At 35.3% G+C, this 20301-nt stretch overlaps 1 protein-coding gene across 2 annotated transcripts; it reads left to right on the forward strand.

Moving 5' to 3' along the window:
• The first annotated feature begins 892 nt into the window (after positions 1-892).
• On the forward strand, positions 893-15026 carry ETAA1 (ETAA1 activator of ATR kinase). 2 transcript variants are annotated; one of them, XM_060117227.1, is made up of 6 exons: positions 893-1317; positions 2394-2522; positions 2795-2871; positions 6201-6313; positions 6576-8626; positions 14519-15026. In XM_060117227.1, the coding sequence occupies exons 1-6, from the start codon at positions 1011-1013 to the stop codon at positions 14644-14646; spliced, it is 2805 nt and encodes a 934-aa protein (XP_059973210.1). In that variant the 5' UTR covers positions 893-1010; the 3' UTR covers positions 14647-15026. The 2 variants fall into 2 exon arrangements, with proteins under 2 accessions (XP_059973210.1, XP_059973211.1); XM_060117228.1 differs by having other exon boundaries at positions 893-1233.
• The last annotated feature ends 5275 nt before the right edge of the window (positions 15027-20301 follow it).

Raw genomic sequence — 20301 nt, forward strand, 5'->3', positions numbered from 1 at the left:
CTGTACATTTATGTAGACATATGTATCTGAGCCATTTATTCTGTTTCTTTCATCTATTTGTCTAGCCTTTCACCATTGCCACACTGTCTTAACTAACTGGTAGAGATCCAACTTTATTGTTTTTCAGGAGATCTTCAAGAGTTCCTTGGATATTTTTAGCCTTTTGCATTTCCATGTTCATTTTAAAATAAACTTGCCATATTACACACATAGATACACACACCTACTGCCATTTTGAATGGATTTGCATTGAATCTATAGATAAATTTGGGAAGAACATCATAACAATATTGAGTCTTGCAACCTATGAACATAGTATAATTCTCCATTTATTAGGTGTTCAATTTCTTTCAAAAATATTTCATAATTCTCTCTGTAGGGGTGTTGCAATCTGGTTAAATCTATTCCTAGTTAATTGATACCTTGTATGCTACTATAAATCATATTTTTAAAAAAAGTCAATTTATTATTAATCTATTGAAGCATGATTGATCTTCGAATATTGACTTCATATCAGCAACTCTGTTAATTTATGAAGGTAATAACTTTTCCTACATGTTTTGATTTTCTATGCACATATCCTCCATGCCTTCCTTCTTAATCTATACCTTGTATTTCCTCTTCTTCTAAATATTAAACCCCACAAGAACCTGAATCCGAGTAAGCTCAATACAAAGATGCCAGTGGATTCTTTCCACGTCGCATGCTCTCATTCTCAGCTATGGTGGCCAGACGGCTGTCCCTTACTACCAGTTCCTGTCCTGACGAATCCGAGCAGAGTAGAGCAGGTTCGCTATGCGGGCTGCCGAAGCGCGCCGCTTGCACCTTGGCCGCCCCGCCCCTCGTCTGGACGCAGCCAATCAGAATCCGCCTCTTACGAACGTCCCACCGGCCAAAATGGCGGCGGCCGTTCGCACGGGCTCCTGCTTGTAGTTCCGTGGTTCCGTCGCTCTACTCCTCCCGTTGCAAAATGTGAAAGGAGAAGCGGCTGGTGGAGGGCGTCCTACGCAATGAGTCGGCGAAGGAAATATGGGGACAGCCCTGGCCTGAAGAACACGCCGCGCAAAGCGGCGGCGACTGAGGAATGCAGCTCGGTGGTCGAAACGGGGAAGAGGCGGCTGAGGTCGGCCCGCGGTTCAGGGCCCTGTGGGGCTGGAGAGAGGCCTCCCCGGTCCCTGCCGCAGCAAGAGCAACCTCCAGTAGCCACTTCGTGCAGTAAAAGTAACCCCGAGGGTGAGACGTGGGCAGCGGGGCCTCCCTGGGCTTCGGCGCCGCAGCTTCAGAGGCCAGCTCGTGACCGGGAAACCCCGGGTGCAGGTGGGAGTGGAGTCTGAAGTTGTGTTTTCTTTCCCTGGGCTTCTCCCTCGTGAGTCCAAAATTAACGCGACACCACTCCCCCAGGGCTTTCATCCCCGAGTGTGGGCACTGCCCCGTTAGGCGTGACAACCCACTTGTCGCCCCTGCCACAGGAATAGATTGTGGGGTTTACCTGTTGGAGGGAGGAAAGCTAATTTGTAGGCTGCTCCTCCAGGCATCAATAGTGGCAGAGCGAGGAGAAATATTATCTTGTGCCTTCTGCTTATTCCTGCGGGAATTATTTCCCCTTAAACTTTTTGCCCTGATCTGACTTAGAGAAGGGGCCGTGTGGAATAAATAGCTATCTCTATCCTCAAAGCCTTGGTGATGTCTCAACTCGTTATGAATAAACCGGAAGTTCCTTTGTATAATGTTCCTCAAGGTAGGAAACCAAGGGCCCCTGAGTATTTCATTCTGATCACTTTTTGGTGTTCAATTTTTCCTAATAAATCCTGGTAGGAATTGAAACTCATATGAGAGCTCTTTCCTAGAGCATGTTCTTAAAACACAGCTTTTATTACCTCACTTGTTTTTAGTTTGACAAAGCAATTGCAGAATAAACAAAAACAAAGTGATACTAGACAAAACCAAGAAATGGCTCACTAAAGCTTTTTGAAGTAATTAGTGTAAGTTGGATAGAGTTGGCAAAAGGAAGCTAAACATAGACTTTTTCTAAAGTTTCTGTTGAAATGCTTTTGATTTTTGAAATGTATCTGTAAATTACAGGTGCTTCCCAAAACCTCCTAGTTCCAGGGGTAATGAATGGAATGACTAGGTTATACAGTATTGTACATTTATAGAGCTATTAGATTGTCTTAAAATACTTGCTATTTACAATGTCAAACTTACGAAGTACTACAGGGATTTTATGTGAAACATTTCAGTTGTGGCTAAAGTAATATAATCATCTCTGGGAAAGAAATTTATAATTGGACTATAAAAAATTTAGTCTATGCTGGTATTTAACATTGGGGTATTATGAAGTAAAGTAATGCTTTAAAATGCAACAATTGTTATTTTAATCTTATTTTATGTAGAAATGTATGAAACACCAAAGAGAATGCTGCAAATGGATTTATTGTCATCTGCCTTCAGTTCTCCTAATGATCCAGATGGACAGAATGATATCTTTTGGGATCAGAATTCTCCAATGACGAAACAATTAGGTAATTTGTTAAAACATTTTTATCTGGGTGAATATTTGATTAATGATTAGGATTTAACTGTAGAATTTCAGTCGGGTATCCACATCAGGAACTTTTATACAGCAAATGTTTTTCGAGAATATTAAGTGATCATGTTGCTGTGATAAGCGTGTAATGTCAGAATGCGTAGTGATCTAAGCCATGCTAATTAAAATTGTATTCTAAGATGTGACCACTATTTTTAAAAATTAGTTTTTTGTTTTTAATTTATAGAAATGTCTTTGTTTCTTTAGGTAAAGGAAGAAAAAAGCAGATTTACACTACAGATAGTGATGAAATCTCACATATTGTTAATCGCATTGCTCCTCAGGTAAATATCAGTATTTTATAGTTTATTTTAAAACAGTGAAAATATGCCACTAAGTTTTTCTTTATAGTTCATTTATGTGAAAAATAGGTCGTCTTATTCAATTCTCTTTTTTAAAAACAGAGCAGCAAAGATTTTTACCTTTTCTACTACTGAAATTCATGTTTTGAAAAAAGGACCATAATTTAAAATTGGTAATATATATTTTCCTAAGCACATGTATATACTTTTTTAGAATGATGATTTTTAACTAGAGCTTTGTGTTTATTTTGTTTTTAATGTTATTTAACAATATATGGTATCATTTTTCAAGTTACTAAAAGAGTAGAATCAGACAATAAAAGTTTAAACTTCTAAGTTTTTGGTGATGGGTATTTCTTTTTCCTGTCTATAGCACACCTTTTCCTCATTGAAACTGCTTTTCTTAATAGTTGTTGGCTTATAATATCATCAAGAAACATAAAAATGGAAAAAACATTGGATTTGGAGTTAGTTCTCAGTCTGCCTCCTATGCTGCATGACCCTAAGCGAGTCCCTTAAACTCTCAGAACTTTAGTTCATTCAGCCATTAAAATAGAATTATTACTTGTATTGCTCTCTTTCTTGGATTATTATGATTACTGAATTGGATAAAAATTCTATGTAAACTACAGAGCACTACAAATGCTAGGTTAAAGTTAATTATGATAGTTAAATTATTTGCTATAACAGAACTGTATTCAAAAATTCCTTCTTTATTTCAGCTCTTGTAATGCTTGAGTGTAAGAGAAGTATAAGTTTAGGTCAACCTCTGTTCTGGACCTCTTTCCTTTATCTTTTTCTTATTTAGCAACATTTAAACCCAGAAAACACCCAATTTTTGCTTAGTACCTTCTCCATAGGAAGTTTACTATTTTTCCTTGAAATGCCCTTTGATAATGACTATATGTTGACCATAAACAATAGATGACACTGGCCCAAACTGTGGTTGCAAGGATCACTATCATCCAAGTGGAGGAGATAGGAAATAAAGTTTTTCTTAGCAACTATAAAACATCCAGAATTACAACTAACACAGTCAAAACAACTCTGTTGCTACTAGCTCTATATTCCATGTTTGGCATGTCATAGAAATGCATTTTACATACAGTTCATTAGTTAAATAGCCTTTATACCATATACTGCTTGCTTCATAAGTTAACAATAGATCTTTATTAATTGTGGGTTTCACATGAAAGAAACATAATAAAATGTGTTTGGGCTGGCCAGCCTCAATAGTGATAAAAAGATAACTGAGTAAATTATTGGACTCTTTACCTAAGTGGGCTGGAAATAATAGCTCACATAAAGAAATGGCAACAGTATGCAAGTGGTAACTTGTATATAAGAAAAAGTACAGTGAAATTAGTTGCTTTTAAATATTACCATTTTCAACTGAGCACTTTTAAAGCACGTAAATCTTTGGTAATATCAAGGTCATTTTAAGAACTTGTCATTTTCTCAGAATGACATATTCATGTTGTTTATTTTTAGGTGAGTTATCCTCCTCAAATAATTATTTAAGTCACCTTAATAGTTCCAGAGATGACATTTTTTTAAATTTGCACTTGTAATTGGTCAGTCATTTTGCTTTCTTCAGGGATACTTTTTGTACAATGTTGTTTTTTGAAGATGGTGTATATTTTTCCATCATTTTTACAACTCTGCACAGTATACTCTAAGATACGTGCTTAGATACCTTTTACAGCACCTGGATTATAATTATTGTAATTATGTAATTATTGATGAGGAAATTTAAAAAATATAACATTTACAAATACTATTAAAATACTATAAAAAAACACAGGACCCATGTATATATATAACTAGATGTATAAAGTTATCATACTTTTATATTCTAAAAATGGAATGAATTTAAAATTACTTGGTAGATGGACCCAAAAAAATCCATAATGAAATCATTAAGAATGTTATTTTCCCCTAAATTCAAGATTGTTGAAACAAAAGGGAAAATATGTATTGCATCTAAAATCAAAATTATTGCTTTTCTTGGGTATTTTGCAAAGCTAAAGTCTACTAGGTTCAACTGGACATCTAAGAAAACTGCTTGTTGATTGAGGATTTTGAAATACCAAGTTGTAGGTATCTTTTCACCTAACTTTCTAGTGAATAAACATGAACTGACATCTTTATGCTCAGCATTTTGCTAGATGCTGAACTATCAAGAATAGTCCTTCAAGTAATCTATCATCTAGTAATAAGATTATTTTAATTTGTGTGATAGGGCTTCCCTGGTGGCACAGTGGTTGAGAGTCCGCCTGCTGATGCAGGGGACACGGGTTCGTGCCCTGGTCCGGGAAGATCCCACATGCCGCGGAGCGGCTGGGCCCGTGAGCCGTGGCCGCTGAGCCTGCGCATCCGGAGCCTGTGCTCCGCAATGGGAGAGGCCACAACAATGAGAGGCCCATGTACCGCAAAAAAAAAAAAAAAAAGAAAAATTTGTGTGATAGTTGCTTTTTTATGCTCATTCTAGGTACTATAAAAATAGACTATAAAATGATTAACTTGTTTAATTTATTGGTTTGGTTTGTAACTAATACACAAATTTATTCTCTAATTTTATGCATGATCAAGTGACTGAAGGGTATAGCAAAAAGATCCAGGACTAAAATGGCTTTTTTCTAGCCTTAATACTGGTTAAACTTCTTTACCTGCTTTCTCTACTTACTTTTTGTTCTTATCCCTCATTCATAGCATCAGTTCTAACCTTGCATTTATCTCTAACTTGGTCCTGATTTAATTCTAAGTTGTCTTAATTCTACCTAAGTGTTGTCAATTAAGGTCAACATGGATTGTCCCAACTTTTGATAAGTGTTATAATGGGGATAGGGAAATTTTGGAGAATCAGGTGATACAAAAAAAACTCCATATGTATCTCTCTTTATTCATAATACTGATGATTCCTGCTACATGGTTTATTTCTGATACTAATGTTTGTTTTATGGATACCTTATGACAACTGAAATAAGTTGTTCAGTTTTCTTTTGATAAAAACATGTGCTTTTACTATTGAATATGCATTTCCTAATTAATTAAATTCTTAAAAACAAAATTTTTTTGAAAATAAGGAATTCCCAATTCTGAGTGTTTTTATTCCCAGAAACATAAATAGATCACTTCTTGCAGCTTGTTAGTGCTGTCCTCCATCTTCTCATTGTTTTGGAGTTTGTTTAGTAGCTATCACCTTACCAGAAATTATTGTTTTAAGAAAATAATTCAGCATAATTAAAGTGGATTTTTGTTTGGTTGGTTTTGGTACTTTTACACCTCTTTTTTTTCCCTTTCTGCCAAAGGATGAGAAACCAACAACAAACTCCATGCTGGGCGTGTGGATTGGTGCAACTGCTATTCCTTGCACTCCTAGTGTAGCAAAAGGAAAATCAAGAGCAAAACTCAGCTGCACAAAGTAAGTTCAAACTTTGCAGCTTTTCTAACATTCAGTGAAGTAAATATTTTTAATATTCTGTTTGGGTTTTGTGAATATATCAAAATGGTTATAAGTTATTTTCCTTAATTTTGACATGTAAAATTTTGACTTAAAATAATTATAATATCAGTATGTGTTAAAACTTTTGAGTTTTAACATTCAAATATGTTAAATAACAACTGAATATTTATGACCCTTAGAACTTTACTTAGTTGTAATTTTTCAAATATTTGTTTAATAGGTTAAAATCACAAAATCAGGAGGAGGAACTTATGAAATTGGCTAAGCAATTTGATAAAAATATGGAAGAGCTAGATGTGATTCAGGAGGAAAACAAGAGAAGTCATGATCTTATCCAGATGATTTCAGAAGCAGAGACTTTAAATAATTACAGAGATAATGTACAGATGCAGTTACTACATGATATAGTTCCTGAAATAGATAATGCTATGATAAAGAAGCCAATGAAAGAAAACAGGATATTTGTGGTAAATGATCAAAATAGCAATCAGAAGCCATTTGACCAAAATGCTGAAGCAGCCTTTATCGCCATTTTTGATGGTTCTACTCAGAAATGTAGTGGACAGTTAAGCCAAGATCTGTCACATGCTTTCTTGAACACCGGTGATACTACCTTTGGAAAGAAAAACACTTTGAAAGAGGAGAACATCATTACTAATGAAACTTTGGTCACTGAAAAACTACCAAATAAAACCCAAGGATCACTTTCTCATCAAGTAGATAATCCTGGAATGACAAAATCATATGTGACTTCCTGTACTAAGGAACCAGGAGCTTTTAATAAGCACAGTGATACATATACTACCAGTGATTTTGAGGATGATTGGGAAAACTTACTAAGTAATGAACCTTTTGTTATGCAAAATATTGAAATGTCTGAACTTTTCCCTGCCCCTGAAACGGCCCAGATTACTGATCAAAAGGAAATTTGTACCTTTAACAGTAAAAATGGTAAAAGTAAGTCAGGAATGAATACAAGTCTAGATACCAGGTTAAGAGATTCAAAAATTTTACAAGATCTTCCTTCAAAGACATGGAACAGTGAATTAACAGATGCTGCAAAATACAGATCTTCACCAAAGCCGAATGATAAACCAAATAAATTATCATCCACTAGAAATAAAATGAAATTGGAGAAATCTTTTAATACAATTGTTGTTCAAGACAAAATTCAGGACTGTGCCGTTGCATCTAATCTGGCAAAAGTAAATGAAGATACTCATATTAAATTTACTTCTAATGTAAATGCTTCTGAAAAAAAGTCTACTTTGAACCCAGGATGTTCCAATGAACAAAAAAATAAGTCCATTTTTAATCAGTCTGTGAAGGCACCTACTAATGTCGAGCCTTTAGGCTCTGCAACTTTGGGCAATAAAACCAGTGTTTGTAACCCAAATCAGACTAATGCATCAAAGCTTGGTTCTTTCTTTGATGATTGGAATGATACATCATTTACCAATGAAATTGTTAAAGCCTGTCATCACTTAGAGAATACCTGGGAAGCAGATGATGTAGATGATGATTTATTATACCAAGCGTGTGATGATATTGAAAGACTAACTCAGGAACAAGACATTAGAGTGGACAGCAAGACATCAGAAAGTGTACTTGGGATCAATAATAGTTCTAAACATGGAGCCAAAAATGTGTTTACTACACCTAAACAAGGAAGTCATTTGGTGCAATCAAAGCATTTGAATCTGAACAGCGTTTCAGTGCAAACATCTTCATTGACAGATAGCTTACAAATAAATAAATCAATGAAGATGGAGAAAAGGGAAGTTTGTGGAAATTCTCCGGGATTTTTAGGTGCCACGACAAGTTTGACTATATATTCTAAGAACTCAAATTGTCAGATCAATAATCTGCATGTCTCTTGGAATAACACTGATGTTCCAAAACAAGTGAATAGTTCCAAATCGGTTCTTACAGGAAGTTCAAGTTTGAATGCGAGTTCAGATCGTATGAGTACAGAAATTGCTGCTAATAAGAAGAAATTGAGTACTCCACATCTATCGCATAGCACCGTAACAGATGAAGCTCAGAGTGACTTTAACAGAGCAGTGAGATTTTCTAAGTACATGTTTACAAAGATGAAAAATTCTCAAATTCTTACTCAGTTTAATAACAATTGTATAACAGGAAGTATTTCTGGTACCAAAATCACACAGGGTTTGCAAAAAAGTAAAACTGCCAACCCATTATGTGGGAAGGCTGTTCAACAGCAGTCTTTGGTGAATTTTTCTGAATCTTTGAAACAAACTTCAAAAGGTATGTATGAAATAATTTTCTTTGAAAAGTAACCAAACTAGTTATTTGTTTTATTGAATTTGCATAACATACAAGTTAAAAACTATGATGTTTAACTAGACATCTTAAAGTGATTCTTAAAAATAATGATGCTGGAATATACAAACACTGGGTGATTTATGTTTTTAAAAGACTGCATCGAATTCTTTGCCAACATTTAATACAGTGACTAGTGTATAGTAGGCCCTCGATAACTATGTTGAATGTTTTCTGAATTATTTCCTGGAAAATTTTACTTACAGATTCATGTATTACTGTGTGAAGAATCCTTGTGTTCACTAAATATCTCATTGTTTTAAAATTTGAATAATCTTACTCCTATGTTTAGCAGAATATTGAGGTGAACAATATTTGAAGATTTAGAGCATTCTAGTTAAGTGCCTTTGCTAGAATACCATCTGATATAAAACTGTTAGTTATGATGGTTAGAGTTGTTATTTACTTACTCAGTACATCCTGTGATCTTTGATTCTTTGCAGTTCTTCTTTTCCCCAGTTCTCCTTTCTATCAGGTTCCATTGTTTCTACCTCAAAAAATGTATCTGAAAACTGTCCATTTTTCTCGCTGTCTCCTGCTACCACCCTTATCCAAGCCAACATTTCCTGACTGGACTACGGCAGTTCTTTTACCTGTTCCCTGTCAATTCTAGTCTCCAAACAGCAGAATCATCTTTTAAAACAAGAGAAAAAATAAAAAACAAATATGGCATTTGTATGCTTAAAGACAACCTTCAGCCACTGTCCGTCATATTTCAAATAAATCCAGACTTTACCCTGTGATCTACAAGACCATGGATTATCTCTCCTTAACCTTCCTGTCCTCTTTTTTTGCCTTACCTATTAGGCTTCAGCTACACCAGCTGTACTTCAGTTCCTCAAACAGAATAGGTTCTTTTCTAGTTCAGGAGCTTTGACTGCTAGTCCCAGCTAACACTGCTTCCCAGCATGTGACCGCCACTCCTCCTTTGGCTGGTGCTTTTTTTTTTTAAAAAAAAATTTATTTATTTATTTGTGGCTGCATTGGGTCTTCACTGTTGCACGTGGTCTTTCTCCAGTTGCGGCGAGCAGGGGCTACTTTTTGTTGCGGAGCATGGGCTTCTCATTGTGGTGGCTTCTCTTGTTACAAATCATGGGCTCTAGGCACGTGAGCTTCAGTAGTTGTGGTGTGTGGGCTCAGTAGTTGTGGCTTGCAGGCTCTAGAGCGCAGGCTCAGTAGTTGTGGTGCATGGGCTTAGTTGCTCCGTGGTATGTGGGGTCTTCCCAGACCAGGGCTTGAACCCGTGTCCCCTGCATTGGCAGGTGGATTCTTAACCTCTGCGCCACCAGGGAAGTCTAGTTGGTGCTTTTTTATCCTTAGGTCTCAGTTTCAGTATTGATATTACTGTCTCACAGATGCCTTCCTTCAACAGTCTATAAATGCTTTCCTTGTTATTTTCAGTCATCTCTCTTATTTCCTTAATTTCTTTTATCACAGTTTGCAATCAAATATTGATAACTGTCTCATCAGTGAATACCCAGGCCTACCACAGCAGCTGCCAGTTAGATGTTTAATAAATATTTGAATGAACATCATGCAATATAATGTGAAAAGTCTGTCATTCACTGATACTGTAGTAGTTTTTAAAAGGGAGTATTTCTGGCATAACTACATGTGCTTCTTAATGCCCAGGGCTCTTCACCAGAAACCTAGTGCCCCCACATGCATACGCCAAATCTGCTGGCTCTTTTCTGTTTATCCTTTAAAACCCAGTGCGTTTCTAACCCCGCAGAGTGATTAAGGTTCGCTTTCTCTGGGTTTCTCCGATACCCAGTGTTAACTTCTGTTACAGCATTTACTATGCTAGCTTGTAATTATAGATTTCCTTAATCAGTCTCCCTCACTTGGGGCTAAACATTAGGATTCTTACCTATTACGTAGATCAATTCTTCTATGGTAAGGGAGTTTTTAGTATCTTTTAACATGATTGTTTTCTGTTTAGATGATGCTTTTCTTGGCATTATTGCTACAACTTTCCTATTTAAGTGATCCTTCCCTTTAAAAAAATTGTAACAGTAATATGTAGTTTTATAAAAATAAAGAAAACAGTATAGATTAACTTGAAGTAAAAAGATAAGTCCTCTATTTCTCCTTTCCTCCAACCATTCCTCAGGGAAATTATATAGTATATACCATCTGGCAACTTGGTTTTGCTTTCCCTTAATACATTGTAACTATCTTTTCCTGTTAGTACATATAGATTTGCTTTAGTCCTTTGAGTGACTACATAGTATGTCATTATATGGATGTACCATAATTTAACGGTTTGTCTGTTGATGGAGGTTTAGTTTGATTGCAGTTTTTTGCATTATAAACAACAGTACAGTCCTCCAGTGAATATTCTTCTACATAAATTTACACACACTTGTGTGATTGTATGTTAATTACTGAAAATTTATGTAAGGTTCAGAATGTTTTAAATTTTGATGGTATCTCCAAATCGTCCCCCCAATTGCATCAATTTATATTCTTATCAGCACTGACAATGAATACTTCTCTACATTGTCACCCAAACTAGAAATTTTGAAGCTTCAAAATTGTTGTCTATAATAGTTTTAAACATTTAAGTTTATGTTTAAATAAGTGTAATTAATTGAAGCATGGTTCCAACATGAATTTATTTACTTATGGTTGTAATTCCATTAAAAACTAAATATCTCTGGAATATTTGAGTTTTTCCAAAACTCCTGTCTCCTGTCTTATCTGCATTTTTTTTATGGATGGATAATCTGCCTTTCAGCTTACTTTACAATTTTTCTGTTAAGTTTATTGATAGTGCCTAATATTCTAATTAATATTAACATTGTTGATATTTTCTGTTGTTTCTATTTCCTCTTACTTTGGTATAGCAAGCTGCTTTCCAGGAAATATCTTTGAAACAAAACCCTTCTAACTACCTCATTGCTTTAAGCTAGATTTGGCTAACTGTGGCCTATCCAAATCCAGCCTGTATAGCCTGCTTTTGTACAGCCAGCATACTAAGATGAGTTTCACATTTTATTTATTTATTTATTTTTGGCCACATTGATTCTTCGTTGCTGTGAGCGGGCTTTCTCTAGTTGTGGTGAGCAGGGGCTACTCTAAGTTGTGGTGCACGGGCTTCTCATTGCGGTTGGCTTCTGTTATTGCAGAGCACGGGCTCTAGGCGTGCAGGCTTCAGTAGTTGCAGGACGCAGGCCCAGTAGTTGTGGCGCACGGGCTCTAGGGCGCGTGGGCTTCAGTACTTGCGGCGCGTGGGCTCAGTAGTTGGGGCTCGCAGGCTCTAGAGCGTAGGCTCAGTAGTTGTGGTGCATGGGCTTAGTTGCTCCACAACATGTGAGATCTTCCCGGACCAGGGATCAAACCCGTGTTCGTTGCACTGCCAAGCGGATTCTTAACCACTGCACCACCAGGGAAGTCCCACTTTCACATTTTAAGTGGTTGAAAAAAATCGAGAAGAATAATACTTCATGACTTTTGAAAACTATATGGAATTCATACTTCATTGTCCATAAACAAAGTTTTATTTGAACATAGCCACATCATTTACTTACATGTATCGTCCATTGCTGTTTTCATGCTGCAAGGACAGAACTGAATAGTTGCAACAAGAAATCACATGCCTCTTAAAGGTTAACATACTTTCTAGCCTTTTACAGAAGAAAAACGTTTCCTGACTCCTGCTTTGGGATTAAGATTAAAAAGAGCCACTCTTGCTTTGTGCCTCACAATAGTTTGAGACCTTGCTATGTATTTTTATTGCAGATTGTGTTAAAGGAAGTGCTGATGGGAGAAATTAATGACTCTCTTGAAATCAGATTTGCCTAATGAGACTTTATTAATATCACAGAACCAGCTGTAAGGCCAGTTTTAGGGAGCTATGTTCTTTTCTGCCATCATGGATTATTAACCTATTTTCCTTCCAAATTTATGGTCAACTGAATAAATTGTGTGTGTGTATTCTGAGTTTCTTGTGTTTCTCAGCTTTCAGACTAAAATAATAGATAAATTAGTCAAGCTAATTTTAAAGTACATTTTAGTATTATTCTCTAAGAAAAAATAGCTACAGTCTGTGAGATAATTAATGTAGAAAATAAAAGGCAACAGAATCATCCAGGGAGTTTGAGATATATGTCTCTTACCCTGAACACCTTCTCTCATTTCTGATTATACTGAGGAAAGAAGGGGAGACAGATGGTATATTTTGAGTAAATATCTACCTTAGTTAACAAGAGAAATGTCATAACAACTAAATTCTGAACCTCTGTCTAGACGTCAGTGTAAATAATATTTCTCTGCTGACAGTGCTGCAAATTCTTATTTACTTCTCTGAAAGGTAGATTTTACAACATAAACAGTTTTACCAATACACGGTCACTTAAATATGTATTAGGGGGCTTCCCTGGTGGCACAGTGGTTGAGAGTCTGCCTGCCGATGCAGGGGACACGGGTTCGTGCCCCGGTCTGGGAAGATCCCACGTGCTGCGGAGCTGCTGGGCCCGTGAGCCATGGCCGCTAAGCCTGCGCGTCCGGAGCCTGTGCTCCGCAACGGGAGAGGCCACAGCAGTGAGAGGCCCGCGTACCACAAAAAAAAAAAAAAAAAAAAAAAATATGTATTAGGATGATGGGCTTGATTTTAAAACATTATTTAAATGAGAAAATAGGTTTGCTAATTTTAAATTTTGATTTTTATAGCATTACATAGATAATCTAATACTTTAACCCAGAGTGATTTAACTGTGGAATTAATTTTATTAGAAGTCAGAATTTTGGTAGAGGCAGAATTGGATGTGTTATTAAAATAGAACTTTCTCATTTTCATTTATCTAATTTAAAACATTGTTTATTTTATAGTAGGCTTATCTGAAGTGTACACTAAAGTGTGTTGCATAAGAATATATCAGAATGCTTCATATTCTATATATTAAAAGACATTCAGGGGCTTCCCTGGTGGCGCAGTGGTTGAGAGTCCTCCTGCTAATGCAGGGGACACGGGTTCGTGCCCCGGTCTGGGAAGATCCCACATGCCGCAGAGCGACTGGGCCCGTGAGCCATGGCCGCTGAGCCTGTGTGTCCGGAACTTGTGCTCCGCAACGGGAGAGGCCACAACAGTGAGAGGCCCGCGTACCGCAAAAACAACAACAACAACAACAAAAAAAAATGACATTCATATTGAAAATTTTATTCAGATATCCTGCTTCTTGAAATAGTTTTCCAACGTTTGTAGAAAATATATCTTCTGAATAAAAATATAATATCTGACAGTGAGTTACATGTTTATTGATATGCTAGATTTCACTCTATTACTCCAAAATATTTTTCCTGGATAGCTGAAATGAAAATCTTGGAGTTTTGTAGAGGAAAAAAAGTAGGAGTAGGAATATTAACATGGGATATCTTATAGTAAATATATACTCTTTGAGGTATTGGTATCTAATTTAATCCATTATATTTTGACTACTCTTCCATTACAATTTATGTAACATTTAAAATTCCAATTTGTTTTTAAAATATATTCATTTATTGGTTATATAAATTAGATGTCATTGTTCACAAAAATTATTTGCTGGGTAGTCAAAATGTACAGGTTTTAATCAAATGGATTTTATCTCACTGTGAAAAGAGTGCATCAAACAGATTAATCAGTGCTTGATTTTATTTTGGCCTAGAGCCTTGTACTGTACTGTATCTGTACTTGTAGTCTTATATTTAGTAAAGTATAGTTTAATAACGAAACAAATGTAGCAAATCTGGGTAATAAAAAAGTAAAAATTAAAACTTATTCAGAACAACTATATAGTCTGTAAAGCTAATATCTATATTTGGTTTCATTTTTAGAGGAAGAAGAGAAAAATAGAAAGTATTCTCCTGAAGAAATTAAGAGAAAAAGACAAGAAGCGCTGGTTCGAAGAATGGCCAAAGCACAGGCATCATCTGTAAAGAAAGACAGCTCCCACTTAACTTGATTTCTTTAATGAAATGTTACTTGGGAGGTAACAAAGACAGTTGATTACTATCTATGATAGGAAATATTTTTTCTTGATTTCTCTATGAGAAATTTAATGCTGAGTTATAAAGCATGGACTTCTACTTTATTTAATAAATCAGTGTTTACAGTGGTCAGTGAAACCTTTCCTTGGAGATGTATGTGAAAGTAATTGCATGTAAGTTTTGGAAATTTAGGAAAGTTAGCAATTATGTAGTAGAATCATACAGAGGAAAGTAGCTTTATTTTTAAATACTGTGATTGCAGAGGATCATCAAAAAATAGATAATCCACTTAACTTTTATTGTAATAAGTCTTTTCCTAATACAAAGCTTCAACTTACTAATAGAGACTATTTCTTTGTAGCTTTTTTTCAATAACTGTTCCTTAAGGTTTTTATACATTTCTGAATTTTAATTAATACTTCCATATTCTTAGGAACATGATTGGTAAGAAATAAAGGACTTCATAAGAAAATTACTATTTTCAATTCCTAGTTTGTAATAGATGTGAATTTAACATTTTCTAAAATGTAATACATTTTGGAAACTTCCCACCATTTTTAGGGAAAATGCTGATTTAAGAAGTTTAGTTTTGAAAGAAGAATGTGGATTAGCTATATAAGTAGTGTACCATCAGTAACATTTAGAACTGTCAGAAACTTTAGATATCATCTGGTCCAGCTTCTTCACTGTATAGATGAGAAATGAATACTGTTATTCCAGAAGTCAGAAGACAAGTTGGAGCTGTGCTAGGATTAGAATGATTTCTTTCATTCTAGTGGATACCTAGGCAAATGGTACCATTTGCTTCAGAGTATTAATTTGTACATAAAATAACTTGTTTGTGAGTGCATTAATTATTTTACAGTATAAAACTTAAAAAAAGTAACTAAAATACATTAAGCGACTGATAATAATGCTTATTGTTTCTTATATTAAAGAATTAACCATTCCAGGATATAAAAAATGAGAATCTTTTTTGAATTTTCCTATAACTATGTAATTTTCCCTTGATTAATTTACTGACTTTGCTAATTTGTTCTTCTCTGTTACTCTCTTTTTCATTTTTGCTTGTTTGGAATTTGTGAAGCCAGAAGTAAAAATCTTAGCTGAGGGCATAAGGACGGTAAGAATGCTTTATTTATCCCAAATAGCTTTAGGAGACCTGATGAAAGTTATAAATGTGAAACACCTATGAGGGTGTTCACCACTATTCAGGTATCTTAGAGCTATGATAATATCAAAGTAATTAAATGCATGTTAAGGTATTGCTCTATAGAGATACACAATTTTGAAAATTGTATTTTCATATATATAGTGGAGTAACATATTCTAGGTAATGTTTATTATTTGCCTAAGAATATATAAAAGAGTATCTAAATAAATATAAGGAGTTTTCCTGTGTAAGAAAATGAAGAGCTGAGAATCTTTATCTTTTTCTAAAATGGCTTCACTGTGTTCTTACTCTTTGGATATCTCTACTTTTGCTTAAGCTCCCCCCTGCCTACCACTTGATTTCTCTAGAATGCCTTTAGCCTATTCTGTCCAATCATTAAGACTCAGCCCAATAAATTTCAGTTGCTTTGACAATTGTACCTGACCATCCTTACTGGAATTGATCTCTTATCATTGTGGTACTTATTTCTTGTATCTTTTGTTGGACAGTTCTATAACGCCTTATATGTTATTCAGTAGTATATGTATTCTAGTAATATTTCTAAAAAGTTCTTTGTTTGAATCTCTTCCATAATTTTGTCATATTCTCAATACAGCCTATGCTACTGTTTACTTAACAGTTTTCTTTAAAATGACCCCTTTTCTCTTTAAAGGCTGACTTATAGTACTTAGGGATGGGGGTGGAAGAGTGACCCAGCAAATCTGAGCCTGAACATGCTCTTCACAGATTCCTTTTCTATCCTGATTCCTCTTCTTTTTTTTTTTTTAGATTCTTAGAATTTATTCATAACTGAAAGTATGTACCTTTTGACCAACATCGGTGGGTTGATTTTAATTGACACCTAGGACAACAAGTTGTTCTAATTGAGAATTCCCACAGCAAGGACAGTGAGCTAGCATTTGTTCGGAAAAGCCTTACTCTGGTTGTTCATCTATATTATCTCTGATCAACACTTGAGGCTTTGCTAATTTGTATAATGAACATTTAAAATGTCTTTTCAATTGCAAAATTAGTGCTTGTTATTAGCTTGTGAATGTTAAAAATGGGCTTTCAATGGTCAGATTACTGAGGTTCAGGATATATACACCAACTGAACTATTTAGGAAAATCCCTGCACTGGCATGGATTAAACTGCAGCCAGCCTATCCTGAGGGATGGCTCAGACAGACATGTATTTGCACCTCTGTGTCATAGAGAGTACATATCCTTAATGTCATTAGATAATGCCAAGCTGTTTCCTATAAATGTGCACCTTTTACAGTTCCATCACACTTTAAAATGCTTGACAATCTGTTGTGTGTGTACTAACATCTTATTGTGGTTTTAATTGGCAATTTCCCTACTACTAGTAAAGTAGAGCCCTTTTTCATATGTTTATATACCATCTGAATTTCTTCAATTATGAGTTGCTTGTATAGACCCTTTTCTGTTGGGTTGCCCGTTTTTTTGTTTTTTCTTATTTTCACACACACACAGTGTATTTTATTTTTACAACAGATAAATAAACTGAACCCAAGCATTGTAAATGGATGTCCACAACAAAAGCAGCAATGATTGCAATTACCAAACACTAAACACACTCATACTATGTCATAATATTGACATTCAGTCCAGTAATCCTCCACTGTAACAGCTCCTTTACTTTGCAGTGAAAATTGATTTGTATATTTTTTACCTCTGAGTCCTTGTGGGATTTTTTTTTTATTCAAACAGAAAGTCACAAAAATTATAATCATCCTCATCAGGTCACTCAGTTCCATGTAATTAATTTTTTTTCACCTTGATCTTTTGTTTGCACTTTTATGAATTTATCAGTTTTCCATCTGAGTTCTGAAAATACTTATTCATTCAGTTTAGCAGTGTAGTCAGTTACCAGAAACCTGTACTTGTCAAGAGTCTTTTCCATGAATTCCTTGAAGATGAAACCCTTCTATAGGAACATTTTTGCAAAAGCATCAGAGTACACCCAGAACTGTCTGTAAATGACAAAAGACTTAAAAATCACCACGGTTAAAGATTTGATGACAGTTCATAATAATGCAGTTGACAAGGAAATTTAGTTATTTCTGAGATATACATTTTAAAGTAATAACTAGAATTATGACTTATAACATTATACCAGAACATATAAGATTTTTAGAAATCTCATGTAATGTCTGAAACATTTATATTAACATATTTCCATACAAATAACCGAAAGAAAGTTTAGTATTAGTTGGTTTTTTTGTTTGTTTGTTTGTTTATACTGCAGGTTCTTATTAGTCATCAATTTTATACACATCAGTGTATACATGTCAATCCCAATCGCCCAATTCAGCACACCACCATCCCCATCCCACCGCGGTTTTCCCCCCTTGGTGTCCATACGTTTGTTCTTTACTCTGTGTCTCAACTTCTGTCCTGCAAACCAGTTCATCTGTACCATTTTTCTAGGTTCCACATACATGCGTTAATATACGATATTTGTTTTTCTCTTTCTGACTTACTTCACTCTGTATGACAGTCTCTAGATCCATCCACGTCTCAACAAATGACTCAATTTCGTTCCTTTTTTTTTGGCTGAGTAATATTCCATTGTATATATGTACCACAACTTCTTTATCCATTCATCTGTCGATGGGCATTTAGGTTGCTTCCATGACCTGGCTATTGTAAATAGTGCTGCAATGAACATTGGGGTGCATGTGTCTTTTTGAATTATGGTTTTCTCTGGGTATATGCCCAGTAGTGGGATTGCTGAATCATATGGTAATTCTATTTTTAGTTTTTTAAGGAACCTCCATACTGGTCTCCATAGTGGCTGCATCAGTTTACATTCCCACCAGTGTACACACCCTCTCCAGCAATTTGGTGTTTGTAGATTTTCTGATGATGCCCATTCTAATTGGTGTGAGGTGATACTTCATTGTAGTTTTGATTTGCATTTCTCTAATAATTAGTGATGTTGAGCAGCTTTTCATGTGCTTCTTGGCCATCTGTATGTCTTCTTTGGAGAAATGTCTATTTAAGTCTTCTGCCCATTTTTGGATTGGGTTGTTTGTTTCTTTAGTATTGAGCTGCATGAGCTGTTTATATATTTTGGAGATTAATCCTTCATCCGTTGATTCGTTTGAAATATTTTCTCCCATTCTGAGGGTTGTCTGAGGTAGGTTCCCTCTGTGCCCACTTTCTGGAGAGTTTTTATCATAAATGGGTGTTGACTTTTGTCAGAAGCATTTTCTACATCTATTGAGATGATCATATGGTTTCTCTTCTTCAATTTGTTAATATGGTGTATCACATTGATTGATTTGCATATGTTGAAGAATCCTTGCATCCCTGGGATAAATCCCACTTGATCATGGTGTATGATCCTTTTAATGTGTTGTTGGATTCTGTTTGCTAGTGTTTTGTTGAGGATTTTTGCATCTATATTCATCAGTGATATTGGTCTGTAATTTTCTTTTTTTGTAGTATCTTTGTCTGGTTTTGGTATCAGGGTGATGGTGGCCTCATAGAATGAGTTTTGGAGTGTTCCTCCCTCTGTAATTTTTTGGAAGAGTTTGAGAAGGATGGGTGTTAGCTCTTCTCTAAATGTTTGATAGAATACACCTGTGAAGCCATCTGTTACTGGACTTTTTTTGTTGGAAGATTTTTAATCACAGTTTCAGTTTCATTACTTTTGATTGGTCTGTTCATATTTTCTGTTTCTTCCTGTTTCAGTCTTGGAAGGTTATACCTTTCTAAGAATTTGTCCATTTCTTCCAGGTTGTCCATTTTATTGGCATAGAGTTGCTTGTAGTAGTCTCTTAGGATGCTTTGTATTTCTGTGGTGTCTTTTGTAACTTCTCCTTTTTCATTTCTAATTTTACTGATTTGAGTCCTCTCCCTCTTTTTTTTGATGAGTTCTGCTAATGGTTTATCAATTTTGCTTATCTTCTTAAAGAACCAGCTTTTAGTCTTATTGATCTTTGCTATTGTTTTCTTTGCTTCTATTTCATTTATTTCTGCTCTGATATTTATGATTTCTTTCCTTCTGCTAACTTTGGGTTTTGTTTGTTCTTCTTTCTCTAGGTCCTTTAGGTGTAAGGTTAGATTGTTTATTTGAGATTTTTCTTGTTTCTTGAGGTAGGCTTGTATATAAACTATAAACTTCCCTCTTAGAACTGCTTTTGCTGCATCCCATAGGTTTTGGGTCGTCGTGTCTTCATTGTCATTTGTCTAGGTATTTTTTGATTTCCTTTTTGATTTCTTCAGTGATCTCTTGGTTGTTTAGTAACATATTGTTTAGCCTCCATGTGTTTCTGTTTTTTACGTTTTTTTCCCTGTAATTCATTTCTAATCTCATAGCATTGTGGTCAGAAAAGATGCTTCATATGATTTCAATTTTCTTAAATTTACTGAGGCTTGATTTGTGACCCAAGGTGTGATCTATCCTGGAGAATGATCTGTGCGCACTTGAGAAGAAAGTGTAATC

The sequence above is a fragment of the Mesoplodon densirostris genome, chromosome 14 (assembly GCF_025265405.1).
Source record: "Mesoplodon densirostris isolate mMesDen1 chromosome 14, mMesDen1 primary haplotype, whole genome shotgun sequence".
NCBI classification, from domain to species: Eukaryota; Metazoa; Chordata; class Mammalia; order Artiodactyla; family Ziphiidae; genus Mesoplodon; species Mesoplodon densirostris.